Below are 16,352 nucleotides of genomic sequence, written 5' to 3'. Positions count from 1 at the left end.
GGGAAGGGACCAGCCCATGGCGGGTGGGGCCACCCCAGGGCTAGTGGTTCTGAGTCCCATAAGAAAACAGGTTGAGCAAGTCAATGAGCAGCGCCCTCCACAGCCTCCACATCAGCTCTGCCTCCAAATTCCTGCTTTGCTTGACTTGCTGTCCTGACTTCCTTTGATGATGAACAGTCCTGTGGACGTGTAAGCCAAATAAATCCTTTCCTTCCCAAGTTGCTTTGGTCCTGGTGTTTCACCAGAGCTATAGTAACCCTAACTAAGAAAGGGGCTATATACAGCTATGCTCTCCACTAACCAATAAAAAAAACAGAGGCTTTCCACTGGCCAAACTCATCATGTATGCGAATGCCCCTCACACGCGCCCCCCAACTCTCAGTTCTCTGAAAATGCCTCTCGTTCCTACCTTGTGCTTCTAATACACTAATACTTAGTAATGTACAATAAATGTCCATGGAATGACTCAACAATTCATCCACCAATGGGCTAGTTCCCCTCAAGGGACTCTCAGATAATAAGCTCTTGATAATAATAACAAGAGGGACCAGGCTCCTGGGATCAACCAGTCCCACAAGAGGTAGTTGTGATGCTGTGGAAAGAGCCAGAGTCAGCCAGACCCCAGGGGCCTGAGACCAACACATGCTTCTACGGCTTGAACTCCTATGGCTTGGACAATTATTTCCTCACGCTTAGACTGTCTGCTTAAACTGCAACAAGGAATGAGATATGATAAATCTAAAGCCTCTTCCCGTGCCGAGTATTTTTTTTTTAACTATGACGGGGGAGGTGTGCCTCTGAGTGCAGGTGCCTGTGAAGGCCAAAGAAGGTGTCAGATCCTCTAGAACAAGAGTGACAGGTCACCGTGAGTCAACATTGGTGCTAGGAACTGGACTTGGGTCTTCTGCAAGCAGTGCGTGTTCATAACCATTAAGCCAGCTATCCAGCCCCTCAAATTTTATGTCTTTGAAATATGTAGGAAAGGGGAACTTAGGGTGACAGCTGAAATTGCATTCTGCGTGTGTTTCTTTCATTTATATATTTACCTATTTATTTCTGTGGTATGGGATGGAACCTAGGCCTTCAAACATGCTAGGCAAGGCTGTACTGATAAGATACATCCTCGGCCCTGTCTGGATCCTCTTAATCTTTGAACGGGCTCTAAAATGAAACATTTCAAGACAAGAGTGTTGGGTTAGGTTTACCGAGGACAAGCCAAACACTTCCTTCCCTCCACATCCAGGAGAAACATTTCTCCTAACACCATATATTCACTTCCCATGGCAAGGATGTTCAGCTTGGGAAATCCTTCCACGAGAGTATCTGGGTGAGCTTTCTGATCACAAAAGGACCCAGAGCAGAGGTGCTGGGGGCACACCAAAGCCCTGGGCCATGTGCTGGAGTGGGACATCCCTACTCACTCCGAGAATAGTCGCAGATACAGAGCAACAACTGCAAACAGGGCAGGCTGACTCCAATGTCACATCCCACAGGGGAGCTCAGCACTGAGCCTGTGCGGTTCACCGACTATCTAATGAGAGCGCTGGCTAAGAGCTGAGTTTCCACGAGGAGACCAAATAGTTATGATTTTCCTTTTTGTTCCTCGGGCTGCTTTTAAGTAAAGTCTCTTCTGTCACCTACGACTTCAGAACAGGGGAACAACACTACTCCTTCCTTCCAAAACCCTGTGAGAATTCAAGCAGAGGAGTAGAAAACCGGTGCAGAGTTGACACTCAGCAAACACTCAGCCTGCCGCCGGTGACGGCTCTAGATAAGCCCACCTCAAGTCAGAAATCTAACCCTGGGCTTCAGAATCCTTCAGTGAGACAAAGGAGAGGCTGTGCTTCAGTACTGGGCGGACCCCTGGAACAGCAGCCTGGAGGCTTTGCACAAGAGAAAGTAAAGTTTCATCTGCACCAGGGAAGATCCAGGACTGCCCAGGTGTGTGGGGGCCTGGGTCTCAGGAGAGGCTGCTGCTCCCTGTGAGGGCAGAAGTTTATGGGTATCAGTGGGAGATGAAACCAGGCAACAGTCCCCAGAAGATGAACCTTCCCAGAGGAAAGAAGAGAAGAAATTACAGCCCCAGAGAGGTATGCTGTTCACCTTGCTGACTGCAAAAATTCAAGGACAGATCTGAGGTTTGCAGGGGGTAGGCAGACAGGAAGCCTGGTACCCAGCTGATTAGCCAAACTGTGTTCCCTAGAGAGTGATCCGATCATTTTTATTAGACTCTTAAGTGTGTATGCAGGATGATTCAACAACTCTTCTCCTTAGTAACCACCACGGAGAACCATTAGCTTGTGTGCCCAAAAGAAGACAGCCCAGCACACATCCCAGCAAAACCCAGAGCCAGTCTAAGCGCCAAGAGCCGGCTCAGAAGTCGGTGAGATGGAGGCCCTCACACTTGCTGTGATGTGAAGACGGAGAGTCACATAGGCTGCTGCCTCAAAAACATCACAGGATGCATCACTAAGTGTTTATAAGGTTGGAAAACAGGCCGGCCAGCACAACATGCACTTTTAAAAGAAGAAACGAGCGACTGAGGAGATGGATCCGTGGGTTAAACAGCTTGACACCCAATTGTGAGGACCCGAGCTTGGATTCCCCTGAACCCACATATATGCCAAGTAGGCATGGCAGCCCACTTATAATCTCTACAAATGGGAGGCTAAAACAGGATTCCCTGGAGCAAGCTGGGGACTTGCTTGTGACTAGGTGAACCTGCAAGGTCTGGATTCAAATGAGAGACCCTGTCTCAATAGATAAGGCAGAGAGGGATCAAGGGAGATACCTGACTTCAACCTCTGTCCTCCACATGTGCTTGTATATACACACACCACCAACAACAACAATAACAACAACAACAACACCATCACCACCACCACCACCATCACCACCACCATCACCACCAACACCACCAACACCATCATCATCACCACCACCATCACCACCAACACCACCAACACCACCAACACCACCATCACCACCATCACCACCATCACCACCACCACCACCACCACCACCATCACCAACAACAACAACAACAAAGGAGAAGGAATGGAAGAATGACTTCCTTCTATATATCTCGATAGCCAGAGAAAATTCTAGAAGAAAAATGGACATATTACACAAAGCATGAACACAACTGTATAGATAATAAGGAAGAACAGGAATGGATTCAGGACTAAAAATTAAACTTTTTTAATTGATAAAATTAAAAAGTTATTCTTAAAAAAAAAGAGGAAGTGAAAGAGGGAGGAAGAAATGGCATGAAAGACCATTTCTGGCATTGAGAGACCAGCCACTCACAAGCACCGTGTTCTGGGTGGTGGCACTGTGTTTGGGGATGAACATCCACAGCGTAGAACTGAGACACCGAATTTTACACCACATCGTTTCTGTGATCCCAGCTCTTCTGGGACTTGGAAATATTTCTTTGTATTTAACAATGGTTTCTCTCCTCTGGTGGAACAAGCTGGACACGGGAAAGGAGATGTGTTCCTGGAGGCAGAGGATCAAACCCAGAGCCTGAGGCATGCTAGGAAGACACTGTACCACCCAGCTCCTCACCTCGCCTCATGCAACCTCTGATCCTTCAGGGTTTCTATCAACCATATAGGCATGAAGGAATTTGACGCATTGAACCATTGCATGACATTTTTTCCTTAACTGTTACCTTTCCTTGTTTTCTTCCATCCCTCTATAAATGCACTGATTCATCACTGGGAAATTCTCTGCAGACTCAGTGTGCCAGGCCTAGATTTTCTTTCCTAAAAAACAAAATGACCAAGGGAATGATTAGAACAAAGCACAATGACACAAATGTGTAAAAAACCCAAAATGAAGCCAGCTAGTGATGGTGCACGCCTTTAATCCCAGCACTCTGAAGGCTGAGGCAGGCGGATCTCTGTGTTGGAGGCCAGCCTGGTCTACAGAGCGAGTTCCAAGACAGCCAGGGCTATAGAGAAACCCTGACTCGAAAATAAAACAAAACAACAACAACAAAAAGAAAAAATAAAGCAAAACAAAACAAAATATCCACTCATTCTCTCTCTCACACACACACTTAAATAATGAATTAAATAAGTAAAATGACAATTACACATACAAATGGTGTATTTCAGTAAAAACACACCAAGAGGGCCACATTAGAATATACCAAAGACTACCCAGCATCCCTCACATCCATTCTCCTTTTTTCCACAATCCCAAGTTGAGCATCCCTAAATCAAAACATCCAAACTCTAAAATGTTCCAAAATCTGAGACTTTCTAAGCCCCAACGAGATCCCACAAGTAAAAAAATTCACAAAATTTGTTTAAAATATTGCATATAGCTAATAGGGTGCTATGTACATAAGGTATATATGAAAGTTAAATCCTATGTTTAGACTTGAGTCCCTTCTCCAAGATATCTCATTATAGATATGCAGATAGTTCTCAGTTTGAAAAAAAAATTAAAACATCCTGGGATAATGTATCCTAGCTCTCAGGTATCCTTGGAGTATCTTCTATTTTGGTTTTTCAAGGCAGAGTTTCTCTATGTATCCCGGGTTGTCCTGGAACTCACTCTGTAGACCAGGTTGACCTTGAACTCACAGAGACCCGCCTGCCTCTGCCCCCCTCCCCCGTACTAGGATTAAAGGTGTGCGTCACTGCCACCCGGGCTCTTGCCGTATCTTCTAGGAGACTCTTGAGCAGGGCACCAGGCACAGGAGGAGAAGCATATATGACGGCTAAAGTTATCACAAAATGACTCCTTAGAATGGTAAAGGTCCCCTAAATGCACATGATGCTCACACCAAAGATCCTAGTTGAAGTCCTCAGCCATAACAGAGGCTGGCAGGAGACAAAGGAAGAGCCAAAGAAGAGCTAAAGAGAATCAATCCAAGGTGCTTCTTAGGGTCCCTCCTCGTCTTCACTGTAGCAGCATCTGCCCATAGGGAGCACGAGCCACACTCTTAGGTTCCTGGTTCAGCTGTGGCTGCTGCATTCCTCACCAAAAAGAAGGCTGTGGTTAACATCACAGGACAGATTTCCTTCATAGGCATGCCGCCAAATACCAAACTGCTACTTTGTTTGGTGTTCACACACACACACACACACCAGTTACTACTCTAGAAAGCTATTCTTAGAGAGAATGTGTTGACTTCCAACTCAGGGCCTCCTAGACAAGGGTTGAGGGCGATTCTAGCCACCCATGGTTGATTAAGCCAACCACCGCTGTGGCAACCATCATGACCACTGAGCATTAAAGACCTGCTTGGCAGCGTCTCTGACCTATCATTCCCCATCTGCTCCATGTGGGCCTGGCCTTCTCCCAGGCTAAAGCACTATCTGCTTAACTCTGATCCAGGGGAGAAGGACCAGATTCCTGGGATGCCTGACCCCACCCAGAGAAAAGGGATAGAGCCAGTGTTAGGGAGATTCTCCAGCCCCTGCCTCCAATGCTGTTCTTTCATTTAACTTGAGGAGATCAAGCTATGAGCTATTTTTAGCATCTGGGTCCCTGTCTAGGGCCACTGATCTGGCTTCCATCAGAGCTAACTTCATCAGCTGCCGCGTGTACATTCTGGGGGTGGGGGTGGGGCAGGAATAAGGAGTGCGTAAAATGCAGATCCTAGAAAAGGAGAGGGAAAAGAAGTGGGCTTGAGTGGAGAGCTCTGGGGGTGCCTTAGCAATGCAGTTGTAGAGCAGGGGGGAAGTATCAATGGTCCATATCTCAGACACTCTGTGGCTAGGATTGCCTCAGCGCAGCTCACTCCAGCCTGGAAGCCAAGATGGCTCAGTCCCAACCTCTTCTGCACACAGCATAAGCACAGTTACTGCAGCTTGGAAGCCCATCTCTCCTCCCCAGTGAGCAGGAAACGGAACTCTCTTCACACTCACCACCCTCAAGGACCTGTGAGAGGGCACCTGGGGGGAGAGGCTGGCTTGACCCAGCATTACAGCGGTATATTATTCGTGTTGTAATCAATAAAGCTTGTCCGAAGGTCAGTGCAAAGCAGCCACACAGGCCAGGCAGTGGTGGCACACACCTTTAATCCCAGCAGCCTCACTAGTTAGCCATAGAGGCCAGGTGTTGGTGTTGCACGCCTCTCTAATCCCAGCACTAGAGAGGAATATAAGGCGGGATGAGATAGGAACTCGCTCTCTTTCAGTCTGAAGAGTTCAAAGAGGTAAGAGCTCTCTAGTGGCTTGGCTGATTTTGCTTTTCTGATCTTCAGGTTGAACCCCAATATCTGACTCTCGGTTTTTATGATTCGTGATGCAATTGGCGCCCAACATTTGGGGTACGGATTCACAAACAAGCTGTTGGCGTGTGACTTTTTAGCCACTGGCACAGGCCAGAGCTACACGTGGGGTTCCCACTAGAGATGCACATGGGGCTCCAGACCTACTTGGCTAGGCTTTCTTTTCTTTTTTCCCCAAGCCTCTGAGGGAGTTTGGGAGTTTCCTGCTATAGCCTCTCTGAAACAGTCTCCAGCTGCCACCCAAACTCCAGAAGCCCCTGAGCCCCAAACCACAGCACTCATCTGTACTAACCAGCTGGTTCTGCCTTCAGGCAGTTACCCCCCCCCCATAAAAAACATCTTTTTTAGCTTTTTCCTAACAATCCCGTCAATCCTGTGCTCGCACTCTCTCTCTCTCTCTCTCTCTCTCTCTCTCTCTCTCTCTCTCTCTCTCTCTCTCTCTCTGCACTATAGGTTGTGGGCTATCCCTGAATACCCTTCTCAGGCAGCTGGCAAACCAGGTGGCTATCATGAAATCCAGTACAGCTTTTACTATTCTACACAACAGCAATAAGCCTTATATCTTCTTCATAGAAAAATCTTATATCTTCTTCATAGAAAAATCTGTCAGATACTCTAGGCCTGTAGACTGAAGATGGATTGCAGAGAAACTTTAGGAGGTGACTATCCAGAAGCCAGCTGTTTCTGTCATTTCTCACTTTTTTTTTTTTGGAAGTTGCTTGCACACACTTCTGCTTACTCAGTTAATATTATTTCCTTCTTGGGTCTTTGGGAGAGTTGAGGACTAGATAGCTATAGTTTTCCTTGTTTACCAGATGCAGAAAGCAAGTTATGATAGAAAGTAAAGTAGGTATTTTTGGACTCATCAAGAATGGACAGATAATGTATTCATTCAGAGTATTTTCTCTGAATTTTTCAAATGCAAATGGATTAGACATTGTTGATCTAGTTATTGGCTATATATTGTACATAGTTGTACTTACTGTATGTAGTTTTCTTATATTCGTTACAGCCTTCCTTCTTTATTTTAGACAAAAAAGGGGAAGTATAGAGGCATATTGTGTTTTAATAAATAAAGCTCACCTAAAGAAGACAACACAAAACAGCCACATTAGTCAGCCATACAGGACAGGCAGTGATTGCACGCACCTTTCACGCCAGCAGCCACACTAGTTAACCATGGATGTCAGGTGGTGGTGTGTATGTCTTTAATCCCAACACTAGAGAGAAATATAAGGCAGGATGAGACAGAAACTCCTTCTCTTTCAGTCTGAAGATTTCAAAGATGTAAGAGCTCTCTGAGTGATTTTTCTGATCTTCAGGTTGAACCCTAATATCTGTCTCTGGATTTTTATTATTCAGGCTGCACAGCATTGCAGAAAGTGTTCTATTTATTTGAGGGTCTCGTGTAACCTAAGCTGGTTTTCAGTTTACTGTGTAGGTCATAGACCTTCTGAACCTCTGGTCTGCAATTCCCAAGTGTTCTAGTGTATTACAGGTATACACACCAGCAAGTCATCTGGAAGCCATCACACGCCAGCTTGTACCTAAGAGTAGGCAACAACTTCTACCACTTGTAGAAGTGCAACAATTTCCAGCACTGAGGGCTATCAAGGAATTCTCACACCAGCCTCAGAATGGAGGCACCGTTACTGCCTCACCTTAGGAATCAGAAAACGGGGAGCTAGGAATGTTGGAATGCTGTTTGATGGTAGAGGATATACTTAGTGCCCATGAGATGAGCACTCCTGTTCCCCACCCCCCAAAAAATAAGAAATTGGTCATAAAGAAGATCTAGAAATGGTCACCCAGACTACAAATAATAAATTTAAAATAATGAGAAGGCATATGACCTTGGGAGTCGGCAATCTTCACCACTGTATTATATGTGTTACATATCTTGATCTTGGATGGATGGATGGATGGATGGATGGATGGATGGATGGACGAACAGATGGATGAATGAACACTGAACCCAGGATTACCAACTCCTATAGAAGAAACTTATCCCATATGTCACTACATGCCATTGTTTGTAATGAACTCAGCCACCACTGCCCGTCTTTGCCCATTGAAGATCTTAGGTCTCCCAGGCACCCACGCACAGCTCCCAAGGGAGCCAGGATCACAGACATTTACAGAGGACACATGCAGAGCTCCATGGTGCCGAGACCTGCTCCTGGACACGGCACCCAGATGGTGGCAGTTTTCATATTGACCAGTTGACTACACAGCCTAGGCTTTCCCCCACCACTCGCCTTGGTCAATGAGATCCATACAAAGGTGACTCAGGATTGCTCAAACTCTTCAGATCGACAGTTCTGTGAGTTCATCATCAATCAATCAGCCAGCCCAGCCACTTCCTTGGAAGAGGAACTCTCATTCCCTGGGTAGAGACTGGCATGACCACACCCTCATTCCTCTCCTCAGCTGGCAGCAATGAGAACTTACTGGCATTTTCCGAACACCGGCCTCCCGTACACATGGCACCATTGTGTCCACTGGCTATGGAGTCCTACTGTCTTGTCATTTAAAAATGTTTACCCCCAGATGTCACAGAGTGCTGGGAAGAAGGTAAAGCAACTCCTATTGTTGCTCTGGGAGCACCTTAGGTGACTGTGGTAATTTCTAGTCAGTGTGCAAGATGTGTTCCAGAATGTTCTCAGTAGTACTAATTTTCCATCCCTGTTGCAACACAATCTAAACAGCAAATGCATCCTTGCATGGGTCAGAAGGACTGCATCCCTTCCAGAAGCACTAGAGAGGATGTCTTTCTCTTGCACTTCCTGGCTTCCAGAGGCTGCTCTGTCCCCTCAGCTAGTCTTTCTCCATGCCCAGAGCCAACAGTGGGGTGTCTTCAGATTCCACTGCTTCCTCAGCTCTAATCGTCACATCTCAACTTGGACACTGCCTCCCCAAGACTGGAATAATTCAGGACAATTTGTCCCATAGGGAGACCCTTACTAAAAATCTACAAAGTCCCTCTTGCCAGCTAAGGTCTCACAGTCTCAAGTGTTACAAGTGAGTGGGATCTGTCAGGAGCATTTCTTAGAGCAGTGGTTCTTAACCTTCCTAATGCTGCAACCATTTAATGCAGTTCCTCATGTTGCGGTGATCTCCAACCACGAAATTATTTTTGTTGCTATTTCATAACTATAATTTTGCAACTGTTATAAATCATAAATATCTGTTATGCAACAGGCCTTAGGTGACCCCTGTGAAAGGGTCATTTGACCCCCCAAAGGGGTCATGATCCACAGGTTAAGATTGCTGTTTTAGAGGGTCTTATATAACCTACCACAGGCCCCAACCTATACACCACAGGAAGAAGATGCATCCAGAAGCGAATGAGTGCTGTGTAACAACACGAGCCCACGACACCTGTACAGCCATTTTCAGGAAGGCAGAGACGGTTACAACTATCCCAACCTCTAGGCCATCAGGTCGGGGTCAGGGGAGTAGACAATGTCTGGAAGAGGGCATAGGATGGCTTTGGGAACTTCTGGCTAACACACGTTCCTTGCTCTTTTGGAGTATTTTGCTTTTGGATTTTTGAGAAAAGGTCTCACTCTGTAGCCCACACTGGATGGAACTCATTATACAACCCAGATTGAGTTTGGACTCACAGCAATTCTCCTGCCCCGCACTCCTAAGATCTTAGCTACAGTGCCATACACTTAGCCCTTGAGAGCATCAGGACTATGAGTTCTTGGCCAGTCTGGCCTGTGGCTAACAAGACCTTGTCTCCAAAAGGGCAGGAAAGGGAAAGGGAAGAAAAAAAAATTCCATGCAATCTGTTTCTAAAGCCCAATGGACTCATAAATACACAGTAACAAATCAAGACTGTTATTCAAGTAGTATCTCTTCATTTTCACGTCTCGGAAAGGGACCACACCCTCCAGAGAGACTTGCAAAGTTCCTAGGTCCTCTGCTATGCACGCTATAAAAACTTATCAACAACCAACAGTCAGGGCTTGTCCTCCAGGCTTTTATCGGAGAGTCGGGAGAGGACTGGACACATCTCTCCCTGTTGTCTACTCACCTCAGGCCTAGAGCCAAAGTCGGAGATAAAGGCCAATTGAACAGTCTGGCCTGGACCACAAGGTCCCACGCCACCTGCCCAGATGACCTCACCTCTCCAACAGCCAAGAAGGATGACCCAGGGCCCTTGGCTAGAAGCAAGGTCACACCCCTCAAGGACAGCTATGGACACTAAACTGAAGCAGAAATAGCATATTATACCCATGGCTATCCCTCAGTCAGCACACTGGCCAGCAATGCTGGTGACAGGCTTAAACCTAAGCGTTCTCATCCATCAAGGCCTCACAGACAGTAAGCAAATACAAGCCTGGGCCACAGGGACCCAGCAGTGCAACTGTGGCAGCATGGTCCTCTGTCTACTGGCCATCTCCACGGGATGCGATGACCCACGTCATGCAGAGGAAGACCTAAAGCACAGCCTGCTGCTTTGGTGCACTGGAGCCAACACACGCTAGCCATGGTGGGAATTTAAGCCACAGGAATCAGAATGCTCTACAAACCATGGCTCCCTTTTCTTCCATTTGTCCCGAAAAGTTAGCTATCGAACAATCCCAAACACACACTGTGTGTATGCCAATATACTATTAAGGTTTAGAAGAAACAAATCCTTGGGACTGGGGACATAGCTCAATGGGAGAGCACTGCCGTGCCGTGAGTGCAATGCCCAGAACTGGAGGCGGAGACAGACAATGCCAAAGCTATTTTCATTTTTTTAAAAAGGTTTTGCATGTTTATAAATGTGTGGCGTGCATGCATGTTTTTGTGTGTACATGTACGTGCTTGCATGCATACACATGTGTTTATAAGTGTGTGGTGCTCAGAGGTTGATGTTGGATGTCCTCCTTGATGGTTTCCACATTATATATTAAGACAAGAGCTCACTTGGGCGGTGGTGGCTCACGCCTTTAATCCCAGCACTCTGGAGGCAGAGGCAGGCGGCTCTCCGTGAGTTCGAGACCAGCCTGGTCTACAGAGTGAGTTTCAGGAAACTAGGGCTACACAAAGAAACCCTGTCTCAAAAAACAAACAGAATTAACCAGGCAGGACCTCGCACGTGAACCCAGAGCTAGCGGATTCAGTTAGTCTAGCCAGTTTGCTCTAGGAATCCCGTCTCTGTCTCTATCTCCCTAGTGCTGGGACAACATGCAGACTGTAACACCCACCCAGAATTTACATGGGTGCCAGGGATCCAAACTCTGACCCTCACACTTGGGAGGACAGCACTTTGCCTATGACCCCAAAGCTTTTGCTTTTTGTTTTTTTTGTTTGTTTTGTTTTTTTGAGACAGAGTTTCCTTATATAAGGATATCCTGGTCTTCCAACTCACTCTGTAGAACAGGCTAGCCTCAAACTCACAGAGATCTGTCCACCTCTGTCTCCTGAGTGCTGGGATTAAAGGGATGCAACACCATGTCTGGCTACCTGCAGCCATTTTAAATAGCTGCCTCCGAGATAGAATACAGGACATGGGACTGGCTGGACGTGAAGGCAGGCCTCAGTATCACTAATGATTTTTAGCATCTTTTAAAATTATTTTCCAAGGTTTTGTTTTGCTTTTAAAAGCATTAACCAGTTTGGTGTGGTAGCATATACCAGTGACTGGCAAGTAGAGGCAGGAGGATTAGAAACTCAAAGTCAACCTGAGCTACACAGTGAGACCTGGCCGAAAGGAAAGAAAGAAAGAAAGAAAGAAAGAAAGAAAGAAAGAAAGAAAGAAAGAAAGAAAGAAAGAAAGAAAGAAGAAAGAAAGAAAGAAAGAAAGAAAGAAAGAAAGAAAGAAAGAAAGAAAGAAAGAGAGAGACCCATCAAGGAGGGTATAGCTCTTGCTTGGTATGTGCAAGGGCCCAAGTTCCATCCTCAGCCCCAGGAGAGGATCTACTGGAACAAGGTGAAGAAGGCCTCCATCATAGATGGCTCCTCAGAGAGGTGCTGTGTGTGCAACCTGACTGGAAGGCGGACAAGCTGGGGTCACTCTGGAGCAGAGGATCAACTCCACCGCTCATAGGCACCATGGGCTCCCAGAGTGTGCTTGCAGAGCGGGTGGTACCTTCCTCACACTCCCGCCATACTCTTCCTCACCTTAATCCCACCACTGTGACCCTCCCCTGCACCCCAACTAAGCACACCTCGATGAGTGCAAAGCTTAGTGAAGAGATGGAAATATCCAAGAACCGTGTGCTCTTCCCTCTCACAGAGGACACCACGCACCTGCTACAGCTGGAGACACAAGGCCGCACTGGTGGAAAACCAACCGCCCAAGAACCACAGGAGAAAATAAGTAAAAGAGGTAAAATGTGCGGGACCCCAAGGTCCATAGGTTGCCACCCCCTCGGAGAGAGGAAAACTGCAGATACAAGGGCCGGGGGCACTTATTTCTGCACACAGTGCCAAGATTGCTGCAATGCTGAAAGGGATCCAGGGCTATTATCACACATGCTCCAGCAGGTATTTCCGATTTAGCAATGCACAGAGGCGAAAGGCAGTCCCAGTCTCCTCCAGGTGTGTGAAGGCTGACTCTTGGGCCCAGCTTCCATCGCCTGCTTGTTGATGGAGGCTTGGGGTAGAGATCCGGGTCAGTCCTCAAGTGAAAGAAACCAACCCAGATTCCGGGGCAGGAGCGTGTGGAGAGGATCCACCAGTGATTCACCCCTGCTGGCCTCCAGGCTACCCGTCTTCAGCCTGAAAATCTCATCTCGCGTTTGATTTACCTGAGACAGTTCCTGTTCTATAAAATAATCTCATCAGTGCTGGTAAAAGCTCTGCTTACTAAACCAGATGCCCTCGAGTTTAAACCCTGGGGCCCACGAGGGGGAAGGACAACCAACTCTCACACGCTCTCTTCCCATCCCCACGCGCATGCCATGGAACACAGGCACATACACGCGCATGTGTGCGTGCACACACACTAAATAAATAAATAACGTCATTTTAAAGATTAGATAATTTGAGGGCTAGAACTGTTGTCTAGTCATAGAATTATTATTTGTCCTTAGCATGGGCAAGGTCCTCTTGGTTTAATTCTGAGCACCCTGACAAAAGAAAAGGGAAAAACCAGCATGATGGCAAACAGCTATAATTCTAGCCACTTCAGGAGGCTGAGGCAGGGTGATAGTATGAACCAAGAAATTTAAGACCAGCCTGGGCAATACAGTGAGACCAAGCCTGACTCTAAAGTAAGCAAGTAAATAGTTTTAATGTAACAGAAAATTTAAAAAGGTCTTAAATTACACAAAGCCATTGCTGCCTGCCTGATTCTCTTGAGGTCCCTCACGCACGGCTCTTAATGGACATTCAATATATTTTTCTTGATGGACAGAAATATGTTGATGGCTTATAAATGCATGGGAGACCCAAAGGTGGGAGGAAGTGAGGCACTCAAGTCAAAGCGGGTCTAGGCTTTCCTATCCCAGGTGGACTGTCGTGAGGTGGATATTCCTATGACAAGACCATTGGAGGGAGGGGACCCAGGCCGCCCAGGGGCCGGAAAACCACTGTCATTGCTGACCTCTTCCACACGCCATTGACCACGGTGCTGGGCTTTCTCCTGTGCCTGGTACCTGCTGAGGCTTCCAATGATCCATTCTACCAGACCCTCTCAGCAGCATGCATGGCAGGGACTCATCTCCTCACTCACGAGGACACACACGCACAAAGGGCACTGAGTACAGGAAGAACCAAAGAACTACTCTGAAAGCCAAGCACACTTGCCCCGTGTAATCAACATCTCAAACAGAAATGGCAAGAATAAAGGAACCAAGCCTCAAAGGCCATGCCAAATGGCCCTTAAATGGTCTCATGCTTATTCTTCAGATGAAGCTTTAAAACTGGGTCCTTTAAAACAAGGCAGTTTCCTGACCTGATCTTTCACCCACCAGGGCATCTTCAGAAATGAGCGTCACAGAGCTGACACGACCCACTAAGCTCAAGAACGGGAGCCCTGTTTGCCCCATCACCAATCAAGGGCATCACCATACAAGGGCAATGACATGACATGGGCGGTGTCTCTTGAGCAAAACACTACTGCAAAATGCCCCAACAGGTGAGCTCTCCAGAAGCCTTGCCTTGCTGTGCTTATAGAGACAGGGTTTCTCTGTGTAGCCCTGGCTGTCCTGGAATTTGCTCTGTAGACCAGGCTGGCCTCAAAATCAAAGATCTGCCTGCCCCGGCCTCCCAAGTTCTGGGATTAAAAACATGCGCCTCCACTGCCTGGCTTAGAAGCCCATTTACAAACCTGACTCTGTGCATCTATTCCCAGACAGACACTTGGAAACAAATACAAACGTCACTGAATTCTAGGGAGTTCTAGTTAAACATCATGAACAATCCGGATGTACCCAAGACGGGCACCTCTTGCCTGAGGTCACACAAAAGGTCAATGTGATGTGCACTGTAATCCTCACCTTTCAGAGAGAGAAACAGAACCCGGCCTGTGCGCTGATCAAGCTTTGACGACAGTGCAGATGGGGTGGCCAAATCTCCCCAAACCTCCAAGAGTCTACCGGTTCTGATGGCTGAGTACCCCAGCCTGAGTCTCCTATAAAAGACTCTGGCTACATCTCCGTTCCATCCCTGTACTCTGAGCCTCAGGAGCCAGCTAAGAAAGACTGGGATAAGGGGAGGAACAACTGCCCCATTCTATACTGCCAGCCACATTCTCAAGTTTGGGGGGGAAATCCTCTGGAGTCCAAAAGTACCCTGGGAACCCCCGTGGGAAGGTGCCAAGGCAGGTGGCAAGACCTGCAGTATCAGATCATCAGCCATCAGAATAAGATTAACAGAAACCAGGCCTAGAGGCTGAGGCTGGAGGATTCCAGACCAGCCTGGCTATATTCTGTGTCACAATATCCACAGGAAGGGAAGGGGAAAAGGAAGAAGAAGCAGGGAGAGAAAGGCGGGGGGGGGGGGGGGGAGGACACTTGAGCCCTATGCTTTGCTAGGGTAGAAGAATTGTCCCCTCTGGCGTCCCTCCCAAGGGACTGGTGAGGAGAAGGAAACTACAAGTCAAAGCAAACTGGGGGACAGCAAAGGGAAAAGAGAAGGAAAGCAACACGGGCTGTACATTGCATTAGCTGGGGCACGGGGAACAGGGCGCCTAGCTTAAGGAACCTCACTACCTTTTACCCTTTCCAGAATATACTCTCATTAAGTAGAATAATGGGACTAAATGTCTTCTGTCCTTCAAGCTTCTTCAGTTTGCATAGATTAACTACCAAAGTACCATGAGCCCATGCAAGAGAACTCCAAATCCATGTTACCAGAATCCCAGGGCGACACGGTTTTATGACACAGAAGTTACTAAAACATCTGCACTACAAATGCTTTCATAGTCTAAACTATCAATGGAGGCCTTGGGCTCTAAAGTTGGACTTCTAGGACACTAATTTTACTTCTGCCACTTAGCAGCTATCACCTTGGAAATGACTTTTCTGGGCTTCAGCTTCTCCACAAACATCAGAAGGCACTGCGGCCCTCGGGCATGCTAGCACACAGCCTGATGGAGGCTCATAGATGAGCAGGTCCCATCTCCTATACAATAGGGAGGAGACCTCTGCTGCACTGAGCAAGATTAGGGTAGCTGATGAGCTAAAGGTCCCGGGCAACAGACCCAGCAACTTTTCCAAGCTTCAAGGCTGTACGCACAGGAGGGTGGATATAAAAATACCTCGTGAGGGAACGTTACGGACCCACCCAGAAGGCAAGACTGTACAAGCGTGGAGATCTCAGGAGGCGGAAAAGAAGCATCCCAGCCAGCCAGCGAGTAACCCTCCATGGACCTCTGAACACTTCACCTCTTTTCTGCTGGGTTCCTGGAAATAGACCAGGCCTTCAGCTCTTCCCAGAAGCCCTTCCTGCCTCTCCATCCCTGCATTCATTACAAGCCCTCCTGTCTCCCTTGACTCTGGACTCCCAGATCTGGATCAGCTTTGTAAGACACCCTCCAGAATCCTAGCTCCCCAAATATACAATTCACAGAAGGAATAATGGGGGGGGGCTCCATGGAGCCAAGTCCAGCATCAGCTCTGTTGTGCTCATCACCAGCCCACGCCCTGCTGTTAGG

At 47.4% G+C, this 16,352-nt stretch overlaps 1 protein-coding gene across 2 annotated transcripts in view; it reads right to left on the bottom strand.

The window, feature by feature from the left end:
* The window catches only part of Arhgef3 (Rho guanine nucleotide exchange factor 3), a 294,787-nt gene that overhangs the window by 235,420 nt on the left and 43,015 nt on the right, over window positions 1–16,352 (bottom strand). For both annotated transcript variants that reach the window (XM_075988889.1, XM_075988890.1), the window contains exon 2: window positions 3,677–3,770. In XM_075988889.1, the coding sequence (XP_075845004.1) occupies window positions 3,677–3,720 (44 nt within the window). In that variant the 5' untranslated portion in view covers window positions 3,721–3,770. The remainder of the gene's footprint in view (window positions 1–3,676; window positions 3,771–16,352) is intronic.

The sequence above is a fragment of the Microtus pennsylvanicus genome, chromosome 10, assembly GCF_037038515.1.
Source record: "Microtus pennsylvanicus isolate mMicPen1 chromosome 10, mMicPen1.hap1, whole genome shotgun sequence".
Lineage (NCBI taxonomy): Eukaryota > Metazoa > Chordata > Mammalia > Rodentia > Cricetidae > Microtus > Microtus pennsylvanicus.
This window is presented reverse-complemented; position numbering and strand designations above follow the sequence as displayed.